The sequence below is a fragment of the Pseudophryne corroboree genome, chromosome 6 (assembly GCF_028390025.1).
Source record: "Pseudophryne corroboree isolate aPseCor3 chromosome 6, aPseCor3.hap2, whole genome shotgun sequence".
NCBI classification, from domain to species: domain Eukaryota; kingdom Metazoa; phylum Chordata; class Amphibia; order Anura; family Myobatrachidae; genus Pseudophryne; species Pseudophryne corroboree.
The window spans coordinates 333,547,645-333,566,972 of NC_086449.1; the positions used below are offsets into that span (position 1 = coordinate 333,547,645).

The 19,328-nt window shown below is 45.9% G+C and overlaps 1 protein-coding gene across 4 annotated transcripts in view; it reads left to right on the forward strand.

Annotated features, from left to right (window-relative positions):
* The window catches only part of ICE2 (interactor of little elongation complex ELL subunit 2), a 435,266-nt gene that overhangs the window by 338,635 nt on the left and 77,303 nt on the right, over positions 1-19,328 (forward strand). For all 4 annotated transcript variants that reach the window (XM_063926398.1, XM_063926397.1, XM_063926396.1 and 1 more), the window contains one exon: positions 13,499-13,754. In XM_063926398.1, coding sequence (XP_063782468.1) covers positions 13,499-13,754 — 256 coding nt within the window. The remainder of the gene's footprint in view (positions 1-13,498; positions 13,755-19,328) is intronic.

Consider the following 19,328-nt stretch of genomic DNA (forward strand, 5'->3'; position numbering starts at 1 on the left):
CTCCCGCCCGTTTGGGAGCTTTGGTATAATCCCCATGGTCCTTTCAGGAACCCCAGCATCCACTAGGACGATAGAGAAAATAAGAATTTACTTACCGATAATTCTATTTCTCGGAGTCCGTAGTGGATGCTGGGCGCCCATCCCAAGTGCGGATTATCTGCAATAATTGTACATAGTTATTGTTAACTAATTCGGGTTATTGTTTAGGAAGCCATCTTTCAGAGGCTCCTCTGTTATCATACTGTTAACTGGGTTTGATCACAAGTTGTACGGTGTGATTGGTGTGGCTGGTATGAGTCTTACCCGGGATTCAAAATTCCTCCCTTATTGTGTACGCTCGTCCGGGCACAGTACCTAACTGAGGCTTGGAGGAGGGTCATAGGGGGAGGAGCCAGTGCACACCACCTGATCGGAAAGCTTTACTTTTTGTGCCCTGTCTCCTGCGGAGCCGCTATTCCCCATGGTCCTTTCAGGAACCCCAGCATCTACTACGGACTCCGAGAAATAGAATTATCGGTAAGTAAATTCTTATTATATATATATATATATATATATATGCAATTCTGGTCGGCACTCTTCCATAAAAATATATCGCCATGCCCTGGTGCCCTCCTAGGTGTATTGCACACCAATGATACAGAGAGTTAACTGGTGGCACTCTTGGGACTTGCTATCACAAATTGCTCAGACCACTCGTGTGGATGATCAACGTTTTGATTGTTTAATCGTCTTCAGGATACTGCATAATACAAAAAACAAACATTTATAACTCACCCTGTGAATGCACGCCGTCTCACGCCGCCGGGCTCCGGGCGTCCGTCTTCCCCTGATGACGTCACACCTCTGCGACGTGCGCTCTCCGGCGCTCACACCAAGTTCCGAACTGAACTCCCGTTGCCTAGCGACGGGAATAGGCATAGACATGTGACATACTTCCACCACCACCACAGTGCATGTAGATTAAAAATTAAAAACAAATACAAAAGCAGTTCAATTTGCCCACCAATCTGCATTGAGGTGTTTTGTGATCAGATATATTAATAAATACTGAAAGTACTTTATATATTATAACGGGATACCCTATTCCTCTCATTTACAGGAAACAGTTTAAGCCAAAATTTTCATTGAGACCATATGGGGATACAGTGTTTAGTTCATGTATCCACCTTGCCTCACACTGCAATAGACATTTGTCTCTATCACCACCTCTGATCCTTTTTTCCACTTGATCAATAATCATGTATCTCAATGTTGATAACCCATGTTTATGCGTTCTAAAGTGCCTTGCTACCGGTTGTTCCTGGGCTACTATTTGTCCCTCCATGGCCTTCCTAATAGATGACCGGTGCATATTCATTCGTTCCTTAAATTGCCTAGTGGTCTTCCCTATATAGAGAAGACCACATGGGCACCGAATGAAATATACAACATGAGTACTGGTACATGTTAAGACTTTCCTTATAGGGATCCGTTTGCCGGTATGTGGATGGGCAAATGTGTCACCTTTTTCCAGGTAACTACATGTGATGCACCCCACACACCGGTAACATCCTGGCTTCCTTGTCAGAAAGTTTGATTTTGTACGCTCTTTGGTGTTTTCAGATATGTCATTTTTTACAAGCCACTGTTTTAGATTTTTGCTTCGTCTGAAGCTCGGCATTAATCTCACCTTCCTCAGTGCTTTTAGGTCAGGGTCTGTAGTGACTAGTGGCCATAACAATTTAGTTTCCTTGACTACTAGCTGACTTTGTGTATGGAATTGTTGAACAAATGGCATTCGGGATGAGTCTTCTTGAGACCTCCTCCTTTCTGTTAGTAATTGCTCCCTTGGTATCTGTAATGCTTTGGTTTTAGCTTTAATTAATTGGTCATATTTATAACCTCTGGCCATAAATTGCTTAATCATGCAATCTATTTCTTTGATAGTCTTCTCCAAGTCATCAGAGATTCGATGAACTCTGATAAACTGGGAAAAGGGGAGTCCTTCCTTGGTTGCTATAGGATGCTGACTTGAATGATGCAACATATTATTGCGATCTGTTTTTTTCTTATAAAGTGAAGTGTGCAATATATTTTCACTTATTTGAATAGTTACATCAAGATAATTCACTTCATAATCACTAATCGTGTATGTGAATTTAATTTCTCTATCGTCCTAGTGGATGCTGGGGTTCCTGAAAGGACCATGGGGAATAGCGGCTCCGCAGGAGACAGGGCACAAAAGTAAAGCTTTCCGATCAGGTGGTGTGCACTGGCTCCTCCCCCTATGACCCTCCTCCAAGCCAGTTAGATTTTTGTGCCCGGCCGAGAAGGGTGCAATCTAGGTGGCTCTCCTAAAGAGCTGCTTAGAAAAGTTTAGCTTAGGTTTTTTACTTTACAGTGAGTCCTGCTGGCAACAGGATCACTGCAACGAGGGACTTAGGGGAGAAGAAGTGAACTCACCTGCGTGCAGGATGGATTGGCTTCTTGGCTACTGGACATCAGCTCCAGAGGGACGATCACAGGTACAGCCTGGATGGTCACCGGAGCCTTGCCGCCGGCCCCCTTGCAGATGCTGAAGTAAGAAGAGGTCCAGAATCGGCGGCAGAAGACTCCTCAGTCTTCTAAAGGTAGCGCACAGCACTGCAGCTGTGCGCCATTTTCCTCTCAGCACACTTCACACGGCAGTCACTGAGGGTGCAGGGCGCTGGGAGGGGGGCGCCCTGGGAGGCAAATGAATACCTATTTTGGCTAAAAATACCTCACATATAGCCTCCGGAGGCTATATGGAGATATTTAACCCCTGCCAGAATCCGTTAAGAGCGGGAGACGAGGCCGCCGAAAAAGGGGCGGGGCCTATCTCCTCAGCACACAGCGCCATTTTCCCTCACAGAAAGGCTGGAGGGAAGGCTCCCAGGCTCTCCCCTGCACTGCACTACAGAAACAGGGTTAAAACAGAGAGGGGGGGCACTAATTTGGCGTTAGAAATATATAAAAAATGCTATAAGGGAAAACACTTATATAAGGTTGTCCCTATATAATTATAGCGTTTTTGGTGTGTGCTGGCAAACTCTCCCTCTGTCTCTCCAAAGGGCTAGTGGGTCCTGTCCTCTATCAGAGCATTCCCTGTGTGTGTGCTGTGTGTCGGTACGTGTGTGTCGACATGTAGGAGGACGATGTTGGTGTGGAGGCGGAGCAATTGCCTGTAATGGTGATGTCACTCTCTAGGGAGTCGACACCGGAATGGATGGCTTATTTAGGGAATTACGTGATAATGTCAACACGCTGCAAGGTCGGTTGACGACATGAGACGGCCGACAAACAATTAGTACCGGTCCAGACGTCTCAAAAACACCGTCAGGGGTTTTTAAAACGCCCGTTTACTTTAGTCGGTCGACACAGACACAGACAGGGACACTGAATCCAGTGTCGACGGTGAATAAACAAACGTATTCCTTATTAGGGCCACACGTTAAAGGCAATGAAGGAGGTGTTACATATTTCTGATACTACAAGTACCACAAAAGAGGGTATTATGTGGGATGTGAAAAAACTACCATAGTTTTTCCTGAATCAGATAAATTAAATAAAGTGTGTGATGATGCGTGGGTTCCCCCCGATAGAAAATTATGGGCGGTATACCCTTTCCCGCCAGAAGTTAGGGCGCGTTGGGAAACACCCCTTAGGGTGGATAAGGCGCTCACACGCTTATCAAAACAAGTGGCGGTACCGTCTATAGATAGGGCCGTCCTCAAGGACCAGCTGACAGGAGGCTGGAAAATATCATAAAAAGTATATACACACATACTGGTGTTATACTGCGACCAGCGATCGCCTCAGCCTGGATGTGCAGAGCTGGGGTGGCTTGGTCGGATTCCCTGACTAAAAATATTGATACCCTTGACAGGGACAGTATTTTATTGACTATAGAGCATTTAAAGGATGCATTTCTATATATGCGAGATGCACAGAGAGATATTTGCACTCTGGCATCAAGAGTAAATGCGATGTCCATAACTGCCAGAAGATGTTATGGACACGACAGTGGTCAGGTGATGCAGATTCCAAACGGCACAAAGGTGTATTGCCGTATAAAGGAAGAGGAGTTATTTGGGGTCGGTCCATCGGATCTGGTGGCCACGGCAACTGCTGGAAAATCCACCGTTTTTACCCTAAGTCACATCTCTGCAGAAAAAGACACCGTCTTTTCAGCCTCAGTCCTTTCGTCCCTATAAGATCATATCTGCCCAGGGATAGAGGAAGGGGAAGAAGACTGCAGCAGGCAGCCCATTCCCAGGAACAGAAGCGTTCCACCGCTTCTGACAAGTTCTCAGCATGGCGCTGAGACCGTACAGGACCCCTGGATCCTACAAGTAGTATCCCAGGGGTACAGATTGGAATGTCGAGACGTTTCCCCTTCGCAGGCTCCTGAAGTCTGCTTTACCAAGGTCTCCCTCCGACAAGGAGGCAGTATGGGAAAAAATTCACAAGCTGTATTCCCAGCAGGTGATAATTAAATTACCCCTCCTACTACAAGAAAAGGGGTATTATTCCACACTATATTGTGGTACTGAAGCCAGAAGGCTAGGTGAGACTTATTCTAAAAAAATTTTTGAACACTTACAAAGGTTCAAATCAAGATGGAGTCACTCAGAGCAGTGATAACGAACCAGGAAGAAGGGGACTATATAGTGTCCCGGGACATCAGGGATGCTTACCTCTATGTCCCAAATTTGCCCTTCTCACTAAGGGTACCTCAGGTTCGTGGTGCAGAACTGTCACTATCAGTTTCAGACGCTGCCGTTTGGATTGTCCACGGCACCCCGGGTCTTTACCAAGGTAATGGCCGAAATGATGATTCTTCTTCGAAGAAAAGGCGTCTTAATTATCCCTTACTTGGACGATCTCCTGATAAGGGCATAGTCCAGGGAACAGTTGGAGGTCGGAGTAGCACTATCTAGGATACTGCTACAACAGCACGGGTGGATTCTAAATATTCCAAAATCGCAGCTGATCCCGACGACACGTCTGCTGTGCCTAGGGATGATTCTGGACACAGTCCAGAAAAAGGTGTTTCTCCCGGAAGAGAAAGCCAGGGAGTTATCCGAGCTAGTCAGGAACCTCCTAAAAACAGTGCATCATTGCACAAGGGTCCTGGTAAAAATGGTGGCTTCCTACGAAGCAATTCCATTCGGCAGATTTCACGCAAGAACTTTTCAGTGGGATCTGCTGGACAAATGGTCCGGATCGCATCTTCAGATGCATCAGCGGATAACCCTATATCCAAGGACAAGGGTGTCTCTCCTGTGGTGGTTATAGAGTGCTCATCTTCTAGAGGGCCGCAGATTCGGCATTCAGGATTGGATGCTGGTGACCACGGAGCCCAGCCCGAGAGGCTGGGGAGCAGTCACACAAGGAAAAAATTTCCAGGGAGTGTGATCAAGTCTGGAGACTTTTCTCCACATAAATATACTGGAGCTAAGGGTAAATTTATAATGCTCTAAGCTTAGCAAGACCTCTGCTTCAAGGTCAGCCGGTATTGATCCAGTGGGAAAAACATCACGGCAGTCGCCCACGTAAACAGACAGGGCGACACAAGAAGCAGGAGGGCAATGGCAAAAACTGCAAGGACTTTTCGCTGGGCGGAAAATCATGTGATAGCACTGTCAGCAGTGTTTCATCCCGGGAATGGAAACTGGGAAGCAGACTTCCTCAGCAGGCACGACCTCCACCCGGGAGAGTGGAAACTTCATCGGGAAGTTTTTTTCCACATGATTGTAAACCGTTGGGAAATACCAAAGGTGGACATGATGGCGTCCCGTCTGAACAAAAAACGGGACAGGTATTGCGCCAGGTCAAGAGACCCTCAGGCAATAGCTGTGGACGTTCTGGTAACACCGTGGGTGTACCAGTCGGTGTATGTGTTCCCTCCTCTGCTTCTCATACCTAAGGTGCTGAGAATTATAAGACGTAGAGGAGTAAGAACTATACTCATGGCTCCGGATTGGCCAAGAAGGACTTGGTACCCGGAACTTCAAGAGATGCTTACAGAGGTCTTATGGCCTCTGCCGCTAAGAAGGGACTTGCTTCAGCAAGTACCATGTCTGTTCCAAGACTTACCGCAGCTGCGTTTTGTCGGCATGGCGGTGGAAAGCCGGATCCTAAGGGAAAAAGGCATTCCGGAAGAGGTCATTCCTACCCTGGTCAAAGCCAGAAAGGAGGTGACCGCACAACATTATCACCACATGTGGCGAAAATATGTTGCGTGGTGTGAGGCCAGGAAGGCCCCACAAAGAAATTTCAACTCGGTCGTTTCCTGCATTTCCTGCAAACAGGAGTGTCTATGGGCCTCAAATTGGGGTCCATTAAGGTTCAAATTTCGGCCCTGTCGATTTTCTTCCAGAAAGAATTGGCTTCAGTTCCTGAAGTCCAGAAGTTTGTCAAGGGAGTATTGCATATACAACCCCCTTTTGTGCCTCCAGTGGCACTGTGGGATCTCAACGTAGTTCTGGGATTCCTCAAATCACATTGGTTTAAAACCAGTCAAATCTGTGGATTTGAAGCATCTCACATGAAAAGTGACCATGCTCTTGGCCCTGGCGAGTGTCAAATTGGTGGTTTTTTCTCAAAAAAGCCCATATCTGTTTGTCCATTCGGACAGGGCAGAGCTGCGGACTCGTCCCCAGTTCTCTCCCTAAGGTGGTGTCAGTGTTTCACCTGAACCAGCTTATTATGGTGCCTTGCACCTACTAGGGACTTGGAGGACTCCAAGTTGCTAGATGTTGTCAGGGCCCTGAAAATATGTTCCAGGACGGCTGGAGTCAGGAAAACTGACTTGCTGTTATCCTGTATGCACCCAACAAACTGGGTGCTCTTGCTTCTAAGCAGACTATTGCTAGTTGGATGTGTAATACAATTCAGCTTGCACATTCTGTGGCAGGCCTGCCACAGCCAAAATATGTAAATGCCCATTCCACAAGGAAGGTGGGCTCATCTTGGGCGGCTGCCCGAGGGGTCTCGGCTTTACAACTTTGCCGAGCAGCTACTTGGTCAGGGGCAAACACGTTTGCTAAATTCTACAAATTTGATACCCTGGCTAAGGAGGACCTGGAGTTCTCTCATTCGGTGCTGCAGAGTCATCCGCACTCTCCCGCCCGTTTGGGAGCTTTGGTATAATCCCCATGGTCCTTTCAGGAACCCCAGCATCCACTAGGACGATAGAGAAAATAAGAATTTACTTACCGATAATTCTATTTCTCGGAGTCCGTAGTGGATGCTGGGCGCCCATCCCAAGTGCGGATTATCTGCAATACTTGTACATAGTTACAAAAATCGGGTTATTATTGTTGTGAGCCATCTTTTCAGAGGCTCCCTGTTATCATACTGTTAACTGGGTTTAGATCACAAGTTGTACGGTGTGATTGGTGTGGCTGGTATGAGTCTTACCCGGGATTCAAAATTCCTCCCTTATTGTGTACGCTCGTCCGGGCACAGTACCTAACTGGCTTGGAGGAGGGTCATAGGGGGAGGAGCCAGTGCACACCACCTGATCGGAAAGCTTTACTTTTGTGCCCTGTCTCCTGCGGAGCCGCTATTCCCCATGGTCCTTTCAGGAACCCCAGCATCCACTACGGACTCCGAGAAATAGAATTATCGGTAAGTAAATTCTTATTATACTCATTAGCACCATTAGCCATAATCATTAATTCATTTAAGTCACTCTCCTCTCCCAACCAAATAATAAAAAGATCATCTATATATTTTACGAAGACCAGAAATTTAGATGCTATATTCGGGTCCGAGAAAAATATTTCTCGTTCCACTTCAAACATGTAGCTGTTTGCAAACGCTGGGGCCACACAGGACCCTATTGCGCAGCCTTGCTGCTGCAGATACCATTTGTTGTTGAATGTAAAGTAATTCTTTTTTAATGTCAATTCCAAGAGATTAATAAAAAATGAAACATCTGGACCAGTATAAGAAGGGTTGTTAGTAAGAAGTCTCCTAGCCGCTCTTAGACCTTCCTCATGGGGTATACTTGTGTATAGATTTACCACATCAAGGGAACACAAGAAGCACTTTGGTAGTGGAGATGGTAATTGTTTTAATCTGAGAATGAGGGATGTAGTATCCTTCAAATATGTGGTCTGGGCCTGTATTACTGGTTGGAAATGTGTGTCTAGATATTTTGAGACATTATAATAAATGGAGTCCCGGGCTGAAATTATTGGACGTCCAGGTGGGGAAATGGGATCTTTATAAAATTCATAAAGATCCCATTTCCCCACCTGGACGTCCAATAATTTCAGCCCGGGACTCCATTTATTATAATGTCTCAAAATATCTAGACACACATTTCCAACCAGTAATACAGGCCCAGACCACATATTTGAAGGATACTACATCCCTCATTCTCAGATTAAAACAATTACCATCTCCACTACCAAAGTGCTTCTTGTGTTCCCTTGATGTGGTAAATCTATACACAAGTATACCCCATGAGGAAGGTCTAAGAGCGCCTAGGAGACTTCTTACTAACAACCCTTCTTATACTGGTCCAGATGTTTCATTTTTTATTAATCTCTTGGAATTGACATTAAAAAAGAATTACTTTACATTCAACAACAAATGGTATCTGCAGCAGCAAGGCTGCGCAATGGGGTCCTGTGTGGCCCCAGCGTTTGCAAACAGCTACATGTTTGAAGTGGAACGAGAAATATTTTTCTCGGACCCGAATATAGCATCTAAATTTCTGGTCTTCGTAAGATATATAGATGATCTTTTTATTATTTGGTTGGGAGAGGAGAGTGACTTTCATGAATTAATGATTATGGCTAATGGTGCTAATGAGTATATTAAATTCACATACACGATTAGTGATTATGAAGTGAATTATCTTGATGTGACTATTCAAATAAGTGAAAATATATTGCACACTTCACTTTATAAGAAAAAAACAGATCGCAATAATATGTTGCATCATTCAAGTCAGCATCCTATAGCAACCAAGGAAGGACTCCCCTTTTCCCAGTTTATCAGAGTTCATCGAATCTCTGATGACTTGGAGAAGACTATCAAAGAAATAGATTGCATGATTATGCAATTTATGGCCAGAGGTTATAAATATGACCAATTAATTAAAGCTAAAACCAAAGCATTACAGATACCAAGGGAGCAATTACTAACAGAAAGGAGGAGGTCTCAAGAAGACTCATCCCGAATGCCATTTGTTCAACAATTCCATACACAAAGTCAGCTAGTAGTCAAGGAAACTAAATTGTTATGGCCACTAGTCACTACAGACCCTGACCTAAAAGCACTGAGGAAGGTGAGATTAATGCCGAGCTTCAGACGAAGCAAAAATCTAAAACAGTGGCTTGTAAAAAATGACATATCTGAAAACACCAAAGAGCGTACAAAATCAAACTTTCTGACAAGGAAGCCAGGATGTTACCGGTGTGTGGGGTGCATCACATGTAGTTACCTGGAAAAAGGTGACACATTTGCACATCCACATACCGGCAAACGGATCCCTATAAGGAAAGTCTTAACATGTACCAGTACTCATGTTGTATATTTCATTCGGTGCCCATGTGGTCTTCTCTATATAGGGAAGACCACTAGGCAATTTAAGGAACGAATGAATATGCACCGGTCATCTATTAGGAAGGCCATGGAGGGACAAATAGTAGCCCAGGAACAACCGGTAGCAAGGCACTTTAGAACGCATAAACATGGGTTATCAACATTGAGATACATGATTATTGATCAAGTGGAAAAAAGGATCAGAGGTGGTGATAGAGACAAATGTCTATTGCAGTGTGAGGCAAGGTGGATACATGAACTAAACACTGTATCCCCATATGGTCTCAATGAAAATTTTGGCTTAAACTGTTTCCTGTAAATGAGAGGAATAGGGTATCCCGTTATAATATATAAAGTACTTTCAGTATTTATTGATATATCTGATCACAAAACACCTCAATGCAGATTGGTGGGCAAATTGAACTGCTTTTGTATTTGTTTTTAATTTTTAATCTACATGCACTGTGGTGGTGGTGGAAGTATGTCACATGTCTATGCCTATTTCCGTCGCTAGGCAACGGGAGTTCAGTTCGGAACTTGGTGTGAGCGCCGGAGAGCGCACGTCGCAGAGGTGTGACGTCATCAGGGGAAGACGGACGCCCGGAGCCCGGCGGCGTGAGACGGCGTGCATTCACAGGGTGAGTTATAAATGTTTGTTTAATCGTCTTCAGGATACTGCATAATACAAAAAACAATCGAAACGTTGATCATCCACACGAGTGGTCTGAGCAATTTGTGATAGCAAGTCCCAAGAGTGCCACCAGTTAACTCTCTGTATATATATATATATATATATATGTATATATATATATGTATATATATATATATATATATATATATATAGAGAGAGAGAGAGAGAAGTTTTTTTTACAGCCGATGTTGTTTCACCTATAATTGGATATCCCAGTAGAGCTATAGAAATTGATATTGGTTTTTAGCTGCCCACACACTAGAAAATAGTCAGATTTAATAATTAAACTGGTATATGTGTTTTTAGCAGAAAGAGGACCTGTCACTTATTTCTAGCGCATGGTGCCCTATGTAATTGTGGAAAACAAACAAAAAATATGTTTGTGTCTTTTTTACACCAATATATTGCAAAAAGCACTTTGTAAAAAAAAATGAAAATAAAATCACTTTTTCTTTGAAGCGATGTGTTACTTTCAAGTTGCACTGTCCGTGGGATGCAGTAGAACTCAGTGGCGTGCGGTGAGGTCAATAGCTGGTGAGACACTGTAGCCATAGGGGGTCATTCCGAGTTGATCGCTTGCTGCCGATTTTTGCAGCACGGTGATCAGGTTTCTACTGCGTATGCACCGCAATGCGCATGCGTGTCGTACGGATACAAAGAGGATCGTTGCTGAGCGATGGATTTAACGAAGAATCCATTCGCACAGCCGATCGCGAGGAGATTGACAGGAAGAGGGCGTTTATGGGTGTCAACAGACCGTTTTCTCGGAGTGGTAGGGAAAACACAGGCGTGTCCGGGCATTTGGAGGGCGGGTGTCTGACATCAATTCCAGCACCAAAAAGACTGAAACACACCTAGCAGCAGAGTTCTGCAGCAATCCCTCTCACCCTGCAAGACTACCAGTGACTGTACTGATCCCCCCTGCCAGAAAGTCCTCTAATGGTATCCATGATTCCCCTCTCTATGGCACTCCCTGTTCACCTGGACCCCTGACCAGCACTCACCTGGACACCCTCCACAAGGGACTGTGCGCACTAGCTGGGGGGAACAGGGGAACACAGGGGACTGTGTGCGCTGGCTGGGGGGATGAAGGGACACAGGGGACTGTGTGTGCTGGCTTGGGGGATGGGGAACACAGGGGACTGTGTGCGCTGGCTGGGGGGATGAAGGGACACAGGGGACTGTGTGCGCTGGCTGGGGGGATGAAGGGACACAGGGGACTGTGTGTGCTGGCTTGGGGGATGGGGAACACAGGGGACTGTGGGCCTAATTCAGACCTGGACGCACGCAGGCTATTTTTTGCACTGCTGCGACCAGGTAATCGCCGCCCACGGGGAGGGGTAAGCTCTTTGCCGGGTTGCGTTCGGCTGTGCAGTGAGCTGCACAAACAAAAGTTTGTGCAGTTTCTGCACAGCCCAGGACTTACTCAGCCGCTGCGATGATCCGGGCCGGTGCTGACGTCAGGAATCTTCCTCCCGAAAGGCTGGGCACGCCTGCGTTTTTCCGGACACTTCCTGGAAACGGTGAGTTGCCACCCACGAACGCCTTCTTCCTGTCAATCTTTTTGCAATCGCCAGCGCGATCGATTTCTTCGTTAGTTCTGACGCTGCCCAGCGATCCCTGTCGCCGACGTGCCTGCACATTGCTGTGCATGCGCTGTTCAGACCCAATTGCACGGCTGTGAAAAAAAGGCAACGTGCGATCATGTCTGAATGACCCCCTGTGTGCGCCGGCTGGGGGGATGGGGGAACACAGGGGTCTGTGTGCGCTTGCTGGGGGGACAGGGGAACACAGGGGACTGTGTGCACTGGCTGGGGGGACGGGGAAACACAGGGGTCTGTGTGCGCTGGCTGGGGGGACGGGGGAACACAGGGTCTGTGTGTGCTGGCTGGGGGGACAGGGGAACATAGGGTCTGTGTGCACTGGCTGGGGGGACGGGGAAACACAGGGGTCTGTGTGCGCTGGCTGAGGGGACGGGGGAACACAGGGTCTGTGTGCGCTGGCTGGGGGGACGGGGAAACATAGGGGACTGTGTGCGCTGGCTGGTAGGGATGAGGGAAGACAGGGGTCTGTGTGCGTTGGCTGGGGGGACGGGCAAACACAGGGGTCTGTGTGCGTTGGCTGGGGGGACGGGCAAACACAGGGGTCTGTGTGCGCTGGCTGGGGGGACGGGGGAACACAGGGTCTGTGTGCGCTGGCTGGGGGGACGGGGGAACACAGGGGACTGTGTGCGCTGGCTGGGGGGACGGGGGAACACAGGGGACTGTGTGCGCTGGCTGGGGGGATAGAGGAACACAGGGGTCTGTGTGCGCTAGCTGGGGGGACGGGGAAACACAGGGTCTGTGTGCGCTGGCTGGGGGGACGGGGAAACATAGGGCACTGTGTGCGCTGGCTGGGAGGATGGGGGGACACAGGGGACTGTGTGCACTGGCTGGGGGGACGGGGGAACACGGGTCTGTGTGCGCTGGCTGGGGGGACGGGGAAACATAGGGGACTGTGTGCGCTGGCTGGGGGGATGGGGGAACACAGGGGTCTGTGTGCGCTGGCTGGGGGGACGGGGAAACATAGGGGACTGTGTGCGCTGGCTGGTAGGGATGGGGGAACACAGGGGTCTGTGTGCGTTGGCTGGGGGGACTGGCAAACACAGGGGTCTGTGTGCGCTGGCTGGGGGGACGGGGGAACACAGGGTCTGTGTGCGCTGGCTGGGGGGACGGGGGAACACAGGGTACTGTGTGCGCTGGCTGGGGGGACGGGGGAACACAGGGGACTGTGTGCGCTGGCTGGGGGGATAGGGGAACACAGGGGTCTGTGTGCGCTAGCTGGGGGGACGGGGAAACACAGGGTCTGTGTGCGCTGGCTGGGGGGACGGGGAAACATAGGGGACTGTGTGCGCTGGCTGGGGGGATGGGGGAACACAGGGGTCTGTGTGCGCTGGCTGGGGGGACGGGGAAACACAGGGGTCTGTGTGCGCCTCCCCTGACTGCATGTCCCTGGTAGAACTGTAGTTACGTTGTGTTGGTCTTCCTATGCTATTTACTAGAGCAAGAGCGCATGAAATCTTAGGAGCACAATTTATTTTTCAAGTAGAGATGGCTTGTTCTTTTGAATACATTTTTGAAATTCTTTCCCTGTTCCACCACTAGGACCATGTTCTAATTTGCCACTATTTATTTGCACAGCATATAGAATTTATTGTGGCATCCTGTGAATCCAATGAGTAATATGCATTGTTTTCTTACACAGTCTGCAGGACGGTTCTTATCTCCTGAGCCATGTGTCTGGGGACTCCTCGGTCTATCTTTATAAAAATGTCACAGTGAACAAAAGAGGAACCTATAACCTGCATGATTCCCACAGTAATCCTCCAAAAATACCCTCCTTTGTCTCTGTTCCATGGGTGCCTTTGAATCCAAATCTTTTGTTGAACTATCACATCCAACATGGTCGCCCTCCTTGCACTTTTCCACCTGCATCGGGGATGAGCTCTGGGCGCAATAAGGTAAGTGTATAAGTAATACTAGGCTGAGAGCATGGTGTACAGTGCCAGCTCTGCAGTACAGTGAAAATAACTTGGAGATTACTGTAATTGTTGTGCACATTCCTGTCACTGGGGGTAGACCTTACTCACAGGCTCTTGTGTAGGACTTGTGGTTTATAGTATGTTCTTTTTGTGGAAAAAGCTAGAAATGCTGATATTTACACTGATTTTTAGGAAGAACTTAAAATTTAAGACTTTGTATTAATACATTTTATGCTGGGCAGCGTCTCTTCAAATAAAATTTCTGAATGTTGAGTCTAATGAATAGCTGTAGCGATTAACCTTTTACGGTAGCTATGCAAAAAGTATAAACAGTGTAGGCTTTAGATACATTTTAAATAAGTTTAACCATTCCTGCTACTGACAATGAACTTATACCATACCTGTAATTGTTTATAGAAGGCAAGCTCAGGGAGTACCCACGTGGTGCAGTAAGGCTATTAAACATTTGTGTGTTAAATGCAACTGTGTATAAAGCAAAGTTTGTGTTTGAATTGTTCTGACCTATATTATGCGTTCCACAACATGCATCTTCATGCTTTTCTTATATTTAGTACTTCTTTAACAAAAGTTAATCACATGATCCAAGCTCATTTTTCGCAACCAGTGTTATCCCATAGATCTAGAGAATTATTATTTAACCCTCTGAGTTATTAAAGACCTGGTAATAGTTTGATTGTTGCCCACAGGTAAGCTCGCTCTTACCATGAGTTGAGTTGAGAAGCTCTTCTTGGACTGCATCGTTCTAATTCTGGCAGAAGCCAGCTTTTCATATCCCTGTCCCTCATACATGTTTGTCGCTGCATTTTTCTATACTCCTTATTAGCCATCATTGTTTTCCTAATAGTGACAAACTCTAGGTTACACACAGCACTGCTGCTTTCTCCTGCAGCCATTGTATAGTGACTATGGCAGCAAAACTGTAGATGATATAGGAAAGGTAAGATGCAGTCAGTCACTGTATGAGGAAAGTGGCATGGATTGCACCTTTGCCCTGGGGAGGGAGTGTGACAAACCAAGGTGATTGGTGAAGGTGACTGGAAGAGCCATTGCCTTGACATCAACCATACACATTGAGCTATCTTTTAGTAATGCATACACACCCACCCAGAGAGCAAATACTAAACTCATCTGGATGTATGTAAGAACACAAAGACAGTATATTATTAAATGGGGTTTAATATGACAAAAATCATAATGCAGAATAATAAAAATGGTGATTAAAATAAATTTGCTAAGTTTTTCCAGCATTTTTAAAACCATTTTAATTTCCACCAAAACCTCCCTTTCCTTATAACGTCAGACTGGAGGCGGCTTCTTTGCTTTCCTACACAAATTGTTAAGATTAATTCTACTTCCAATTTGTAAACTATAATATTAGCTTATTCATTAAATGTTATGTGTAGTAAAGTTGTGCAATTGCAATTAGTGTCGTTGTTTATGGGACAGAGTAGGCATCTATAGCAATGCAGTGCAAAGATAGAGGGAATTTTAAGTGTAATTGCATACAGGCAAACTGTAGTACATACATTAATAAAACTTTAACCAGTAATATTTACTTATCTAAATTCTGCAACCCTAAAGGATAATTTAATCATATATATATATATATATATATGTGTGTGTGTGTATGTATATATATGTGTGTGTGTGTGTGTGTGTGTGTGTGTGTGTGTGTGTGTGTGTATAATCCAGATTGGCAGCACTCCTGGTGATAAGGATTTACACAGAAAAACTGACATGTTTGTCAGTGTTTAAGTGCCCTTTATTCTGAGCACTTTCGTCAGGATAACAATACAAGCAAAAAAATGCTTACCTTTAAACCCTTCACCATGTGGACGCTCAGTGCATGCACCAAGACTTCCCACCCGGCCAGCGGCGAGCAGCGCATTCCTAGTGAGTCAAACCGGAGACAAAGGTTAAAAAAAATGCACAATAATATAAAGAGCATCACAGGTCAATTAATATATAGTGAATCTTGGAAATAAGCAGAGAACATGCATGAAATCTTATGAGACATAGCCAGGGTGCAAATAAATGTGAAAAAGTCACAACCAAGTAGGTGGGTACATGTAAACTCCAAATGTATAGGTCAAGTCATTGCATGCATGGGCCTATGGAGAAAACCTATACTCCTAAAAAGGAAACGGAGAACATACAAACTACTTAGCCTAGGGATAAACAGATTACATGCAAGCAATATCATAAGACTTGGCCAAGGTGCAAATGAATGTGAAAGAGTCGCAGCCTAGGAGGGGAGTACATATCAACTCCACTCGTATAGGTCGAACCCTGCATGAGCCTAACCCTCACATGAATGAGCCTATGGAGGAAATGGGTCAACTGCACTCAAGGGAAAATAAGAGAGTGAGAGAGTACATACAAACTACTCTGAGTAATGCTAAGCAAGGCATGTATACAGTCAAAGGTCAGGCATGAGTATGCATGATGCTACTGAAACATTACAGATCATCTTCTCAGTCTATTTGCAGGTGAAATCTATACAATACTAAGTACGTATCCATGCACTAATACTTATTGTGAAACGTACAGAACATGATTTTTGACATTAGATCAAATTATGGGGACACGTTTACTTAGAAACCATATAACAGATTTACTCCTACAAGTTCCTTGTTTCTCCCTGCTTTAGAACGGTCTTGTTACACTGGGTTATATTTATATTTTCTGCATAATATCTTCATATGGAATTTATTAGTGTTCCCAGTAATAGGTTTTCCCTTCCAGATCCCTCTTTAGCCGCAGTGTTTTATTTTTTTACAGACTGGCAGGGAAGTCCTGTAGTTGTCCTCATGCAGTGCAGTGATTGGTTAAGCTGTTGCTAGGAAAAGCTAAAAACCAGATCGGGAGATTGGAGGGAGTTGCATATTTGTAGAGAATGGAGTTTGATGTCATTCTTCACAAGCCATGGACAGCCTGTTGCTGAACTCTGGCTATTTACAAATACTGTAATGTTTTGGGAAATGTGGATTGTAACCTCTGATGTGTGCATTTAGTTTTCTGTCTCATTTTATGAGTTTAAAGAAGAGGAAAAAGCTTTGCCTAATCTGTGCCTTTTAAAATGTGGCTTCTCTTCCTTCTATAGACTGGACTGTGACCTTTATTCTGGGAGTATCCCCCTGAAGTTTGCTAGATGTAAAATAAAAATGTGCTCATCTCTTATACCCCGTTAAGACCGCAACAGGCGTACCGCACCCAAGAGCCGTACACGGGTTCTTTGCGGCATATTGCTGGGTTGGTGACGTCAGTGGTGACTCGTGCAGCGGCGACGCTTGGAGATCAGATCATCTTCAAGTGCCGACCGTCCACTCGGCGGCAATCCGTTCACAGCGACCAGGGTTGAAACAGTGTTCAACCCTGGTCGCTACCAGGGCTGAAATATCTAGTTTGCTCGACCCTGGACATTTCCCTTGGGCCCATTCAGACCACACAGCAACCTGGGTTATATGCGCTCATGTGCAGTAATCCTGGTTACCAGCTGGCGGTCTGAAAGGGGTATTACATACAGACAAACTGTATGTGCAGTGTGTGTAAAAGTCCCTTTCACAACTAGCTGCATTAGATAAAAACATAAATTAGTTCTGATTGTTTCATACTCAAATGTGCTGAGCTATAGCATTGCTGTTTGTTAAATATTGACATTCGCGGTCTGCATGTAGGGGGCAGGGCTAAATTACATCAACCATGCCATTTAGCCCCGCCATCCTAAGACAGTTGCTGTGCCCGCTTCAATAGGAAGCATGCGGGATGCGGGAGAGCCACATTCCTTTCCGGGGCTGCAGGGGACTACCCTAAAAATTGTGAGTCTCCCGCAGCTTCCGGGAGGGTAGGCAAGTATGCATTGTTACAACAGACCTTCTGAAGTCATTTGAAGTTTCTTAAATATAAGATGCATTTTAGGTTCATCATGTGCCACCTCTAGTTCACATGACATAATGATTGGTCAGCAGATGCCTGTGGGGCCCATTTACCAAACAGTATTTGCGGCTATGTCCCCAAGAAAACCCGTTTTCAGGGGCTTGCTGCAAATACTATGTATCCCAGCAATGTATGAAAGGGATCGCAGCAGGCATCGATACCTGCGGTGATCCCTTCATTGCCGTCTGCAGCTGCATCCCCCATAGGTTTCTATGAGGGATGTAATGCTACCCAAGGTATCAATATCGGGAATGCAAAGCATTCCTGATATTGGCCCCTGCATCTACCGCAATCTCCTGATTACAGTAGCCTGTTGTAGGTTATGGACTACACTTCGCGGCATGTAGTTTCAGCAGGTTTCTCCTGGAACCCTCCGCCGGAAATGGCCTCTGTACACAGCGGTGAGCTGACCGCGCATTCGCAGAAGGTACAGACGCGCACTCTTTAGGAGCCCCTGTATCTGTGCTCAGTGATACATTCACCCGAAGTGATCGCGCCCAGATCACATTGCAAATGCGATCATTGTTAAATAGGCCTCTCAAACCTATTTACTGCTCCTCAACTTCCACCTCATTCTCCAAGATTATAGTTATGGTCAGTTTTCCTGTGATATCCACGCATGTAAATGGTCATTAAGACAGTGTAGAAGTTGTCACTGCAGCTTTAATGGGTGTGATACATGTGTTGTCGGCAGTTACATGACCAACGCCAGGATCCTGACCTTCAGAATGCTGACAGGGTAATTATTTTACCCCTCCTCTGCCCCCTAACCTGCCTGGGGTGGCAGCTAGGGCTAAGACACCGGGGGTGGTGGCTAGGGCTAAGACACAGGGGGTGTAGCTACGGCTTATTCCACCCCCCACCCCCTTTTAGTGCCTAACCCAAGCCTGCCCCCCAACCCCGGACTCTAACAAGCAACCGATACTTACCTTTGAGATGTTGGCGGTCGGTGTTCCGGCGCCGGGATTCCGAGTGGTGACAGGATTCTTACTGCCGGGATGCCAACTGCCTCCCACTTTATTATAGTACTAGCACACAGTATAAAAGGACTGTTCTGTAGTTACAGCATTGTCACTACTCCTCCTTAAGTCATTCCTAGTCACATTAGTGCAGGCCAGGTGGAAGATTATTCAGGGGGGCATTGTATTTATTGGACACATAGAAAGTCACAGGAGTCTATGGATTTTGCAAAATACATGTGAGCTGGCGGTTTTGTGATAAGAACAAACATATTTGATGGAGCTTCTCTTACCTGGCAATAGCGCTAATAACATTTACCACTAAAGGGTTACTAGACCCAGGAAACATTCATGCTGAAAACTAAAAATATTTGATAGAGTTGTATTGGGGAGTTTCCCAAACACATCCGACTTCCTGTAAGTAATCTCATTGAAGAACACTGCAAATAAAGACACACAGTCATATATCTTATGTACTGTGAAGACCTACTGGCTTTTACATACATATGTTTTAAATATGATTTCTTTTTAAATAAATATTAAGGCAGCTTGTGTTTCAGACGGAAAGCGGTTAAAATACCGCCATTCGTGATCCCTACCAGCACAATACAGACGCCGGAACCCCGACAGGTGGTGA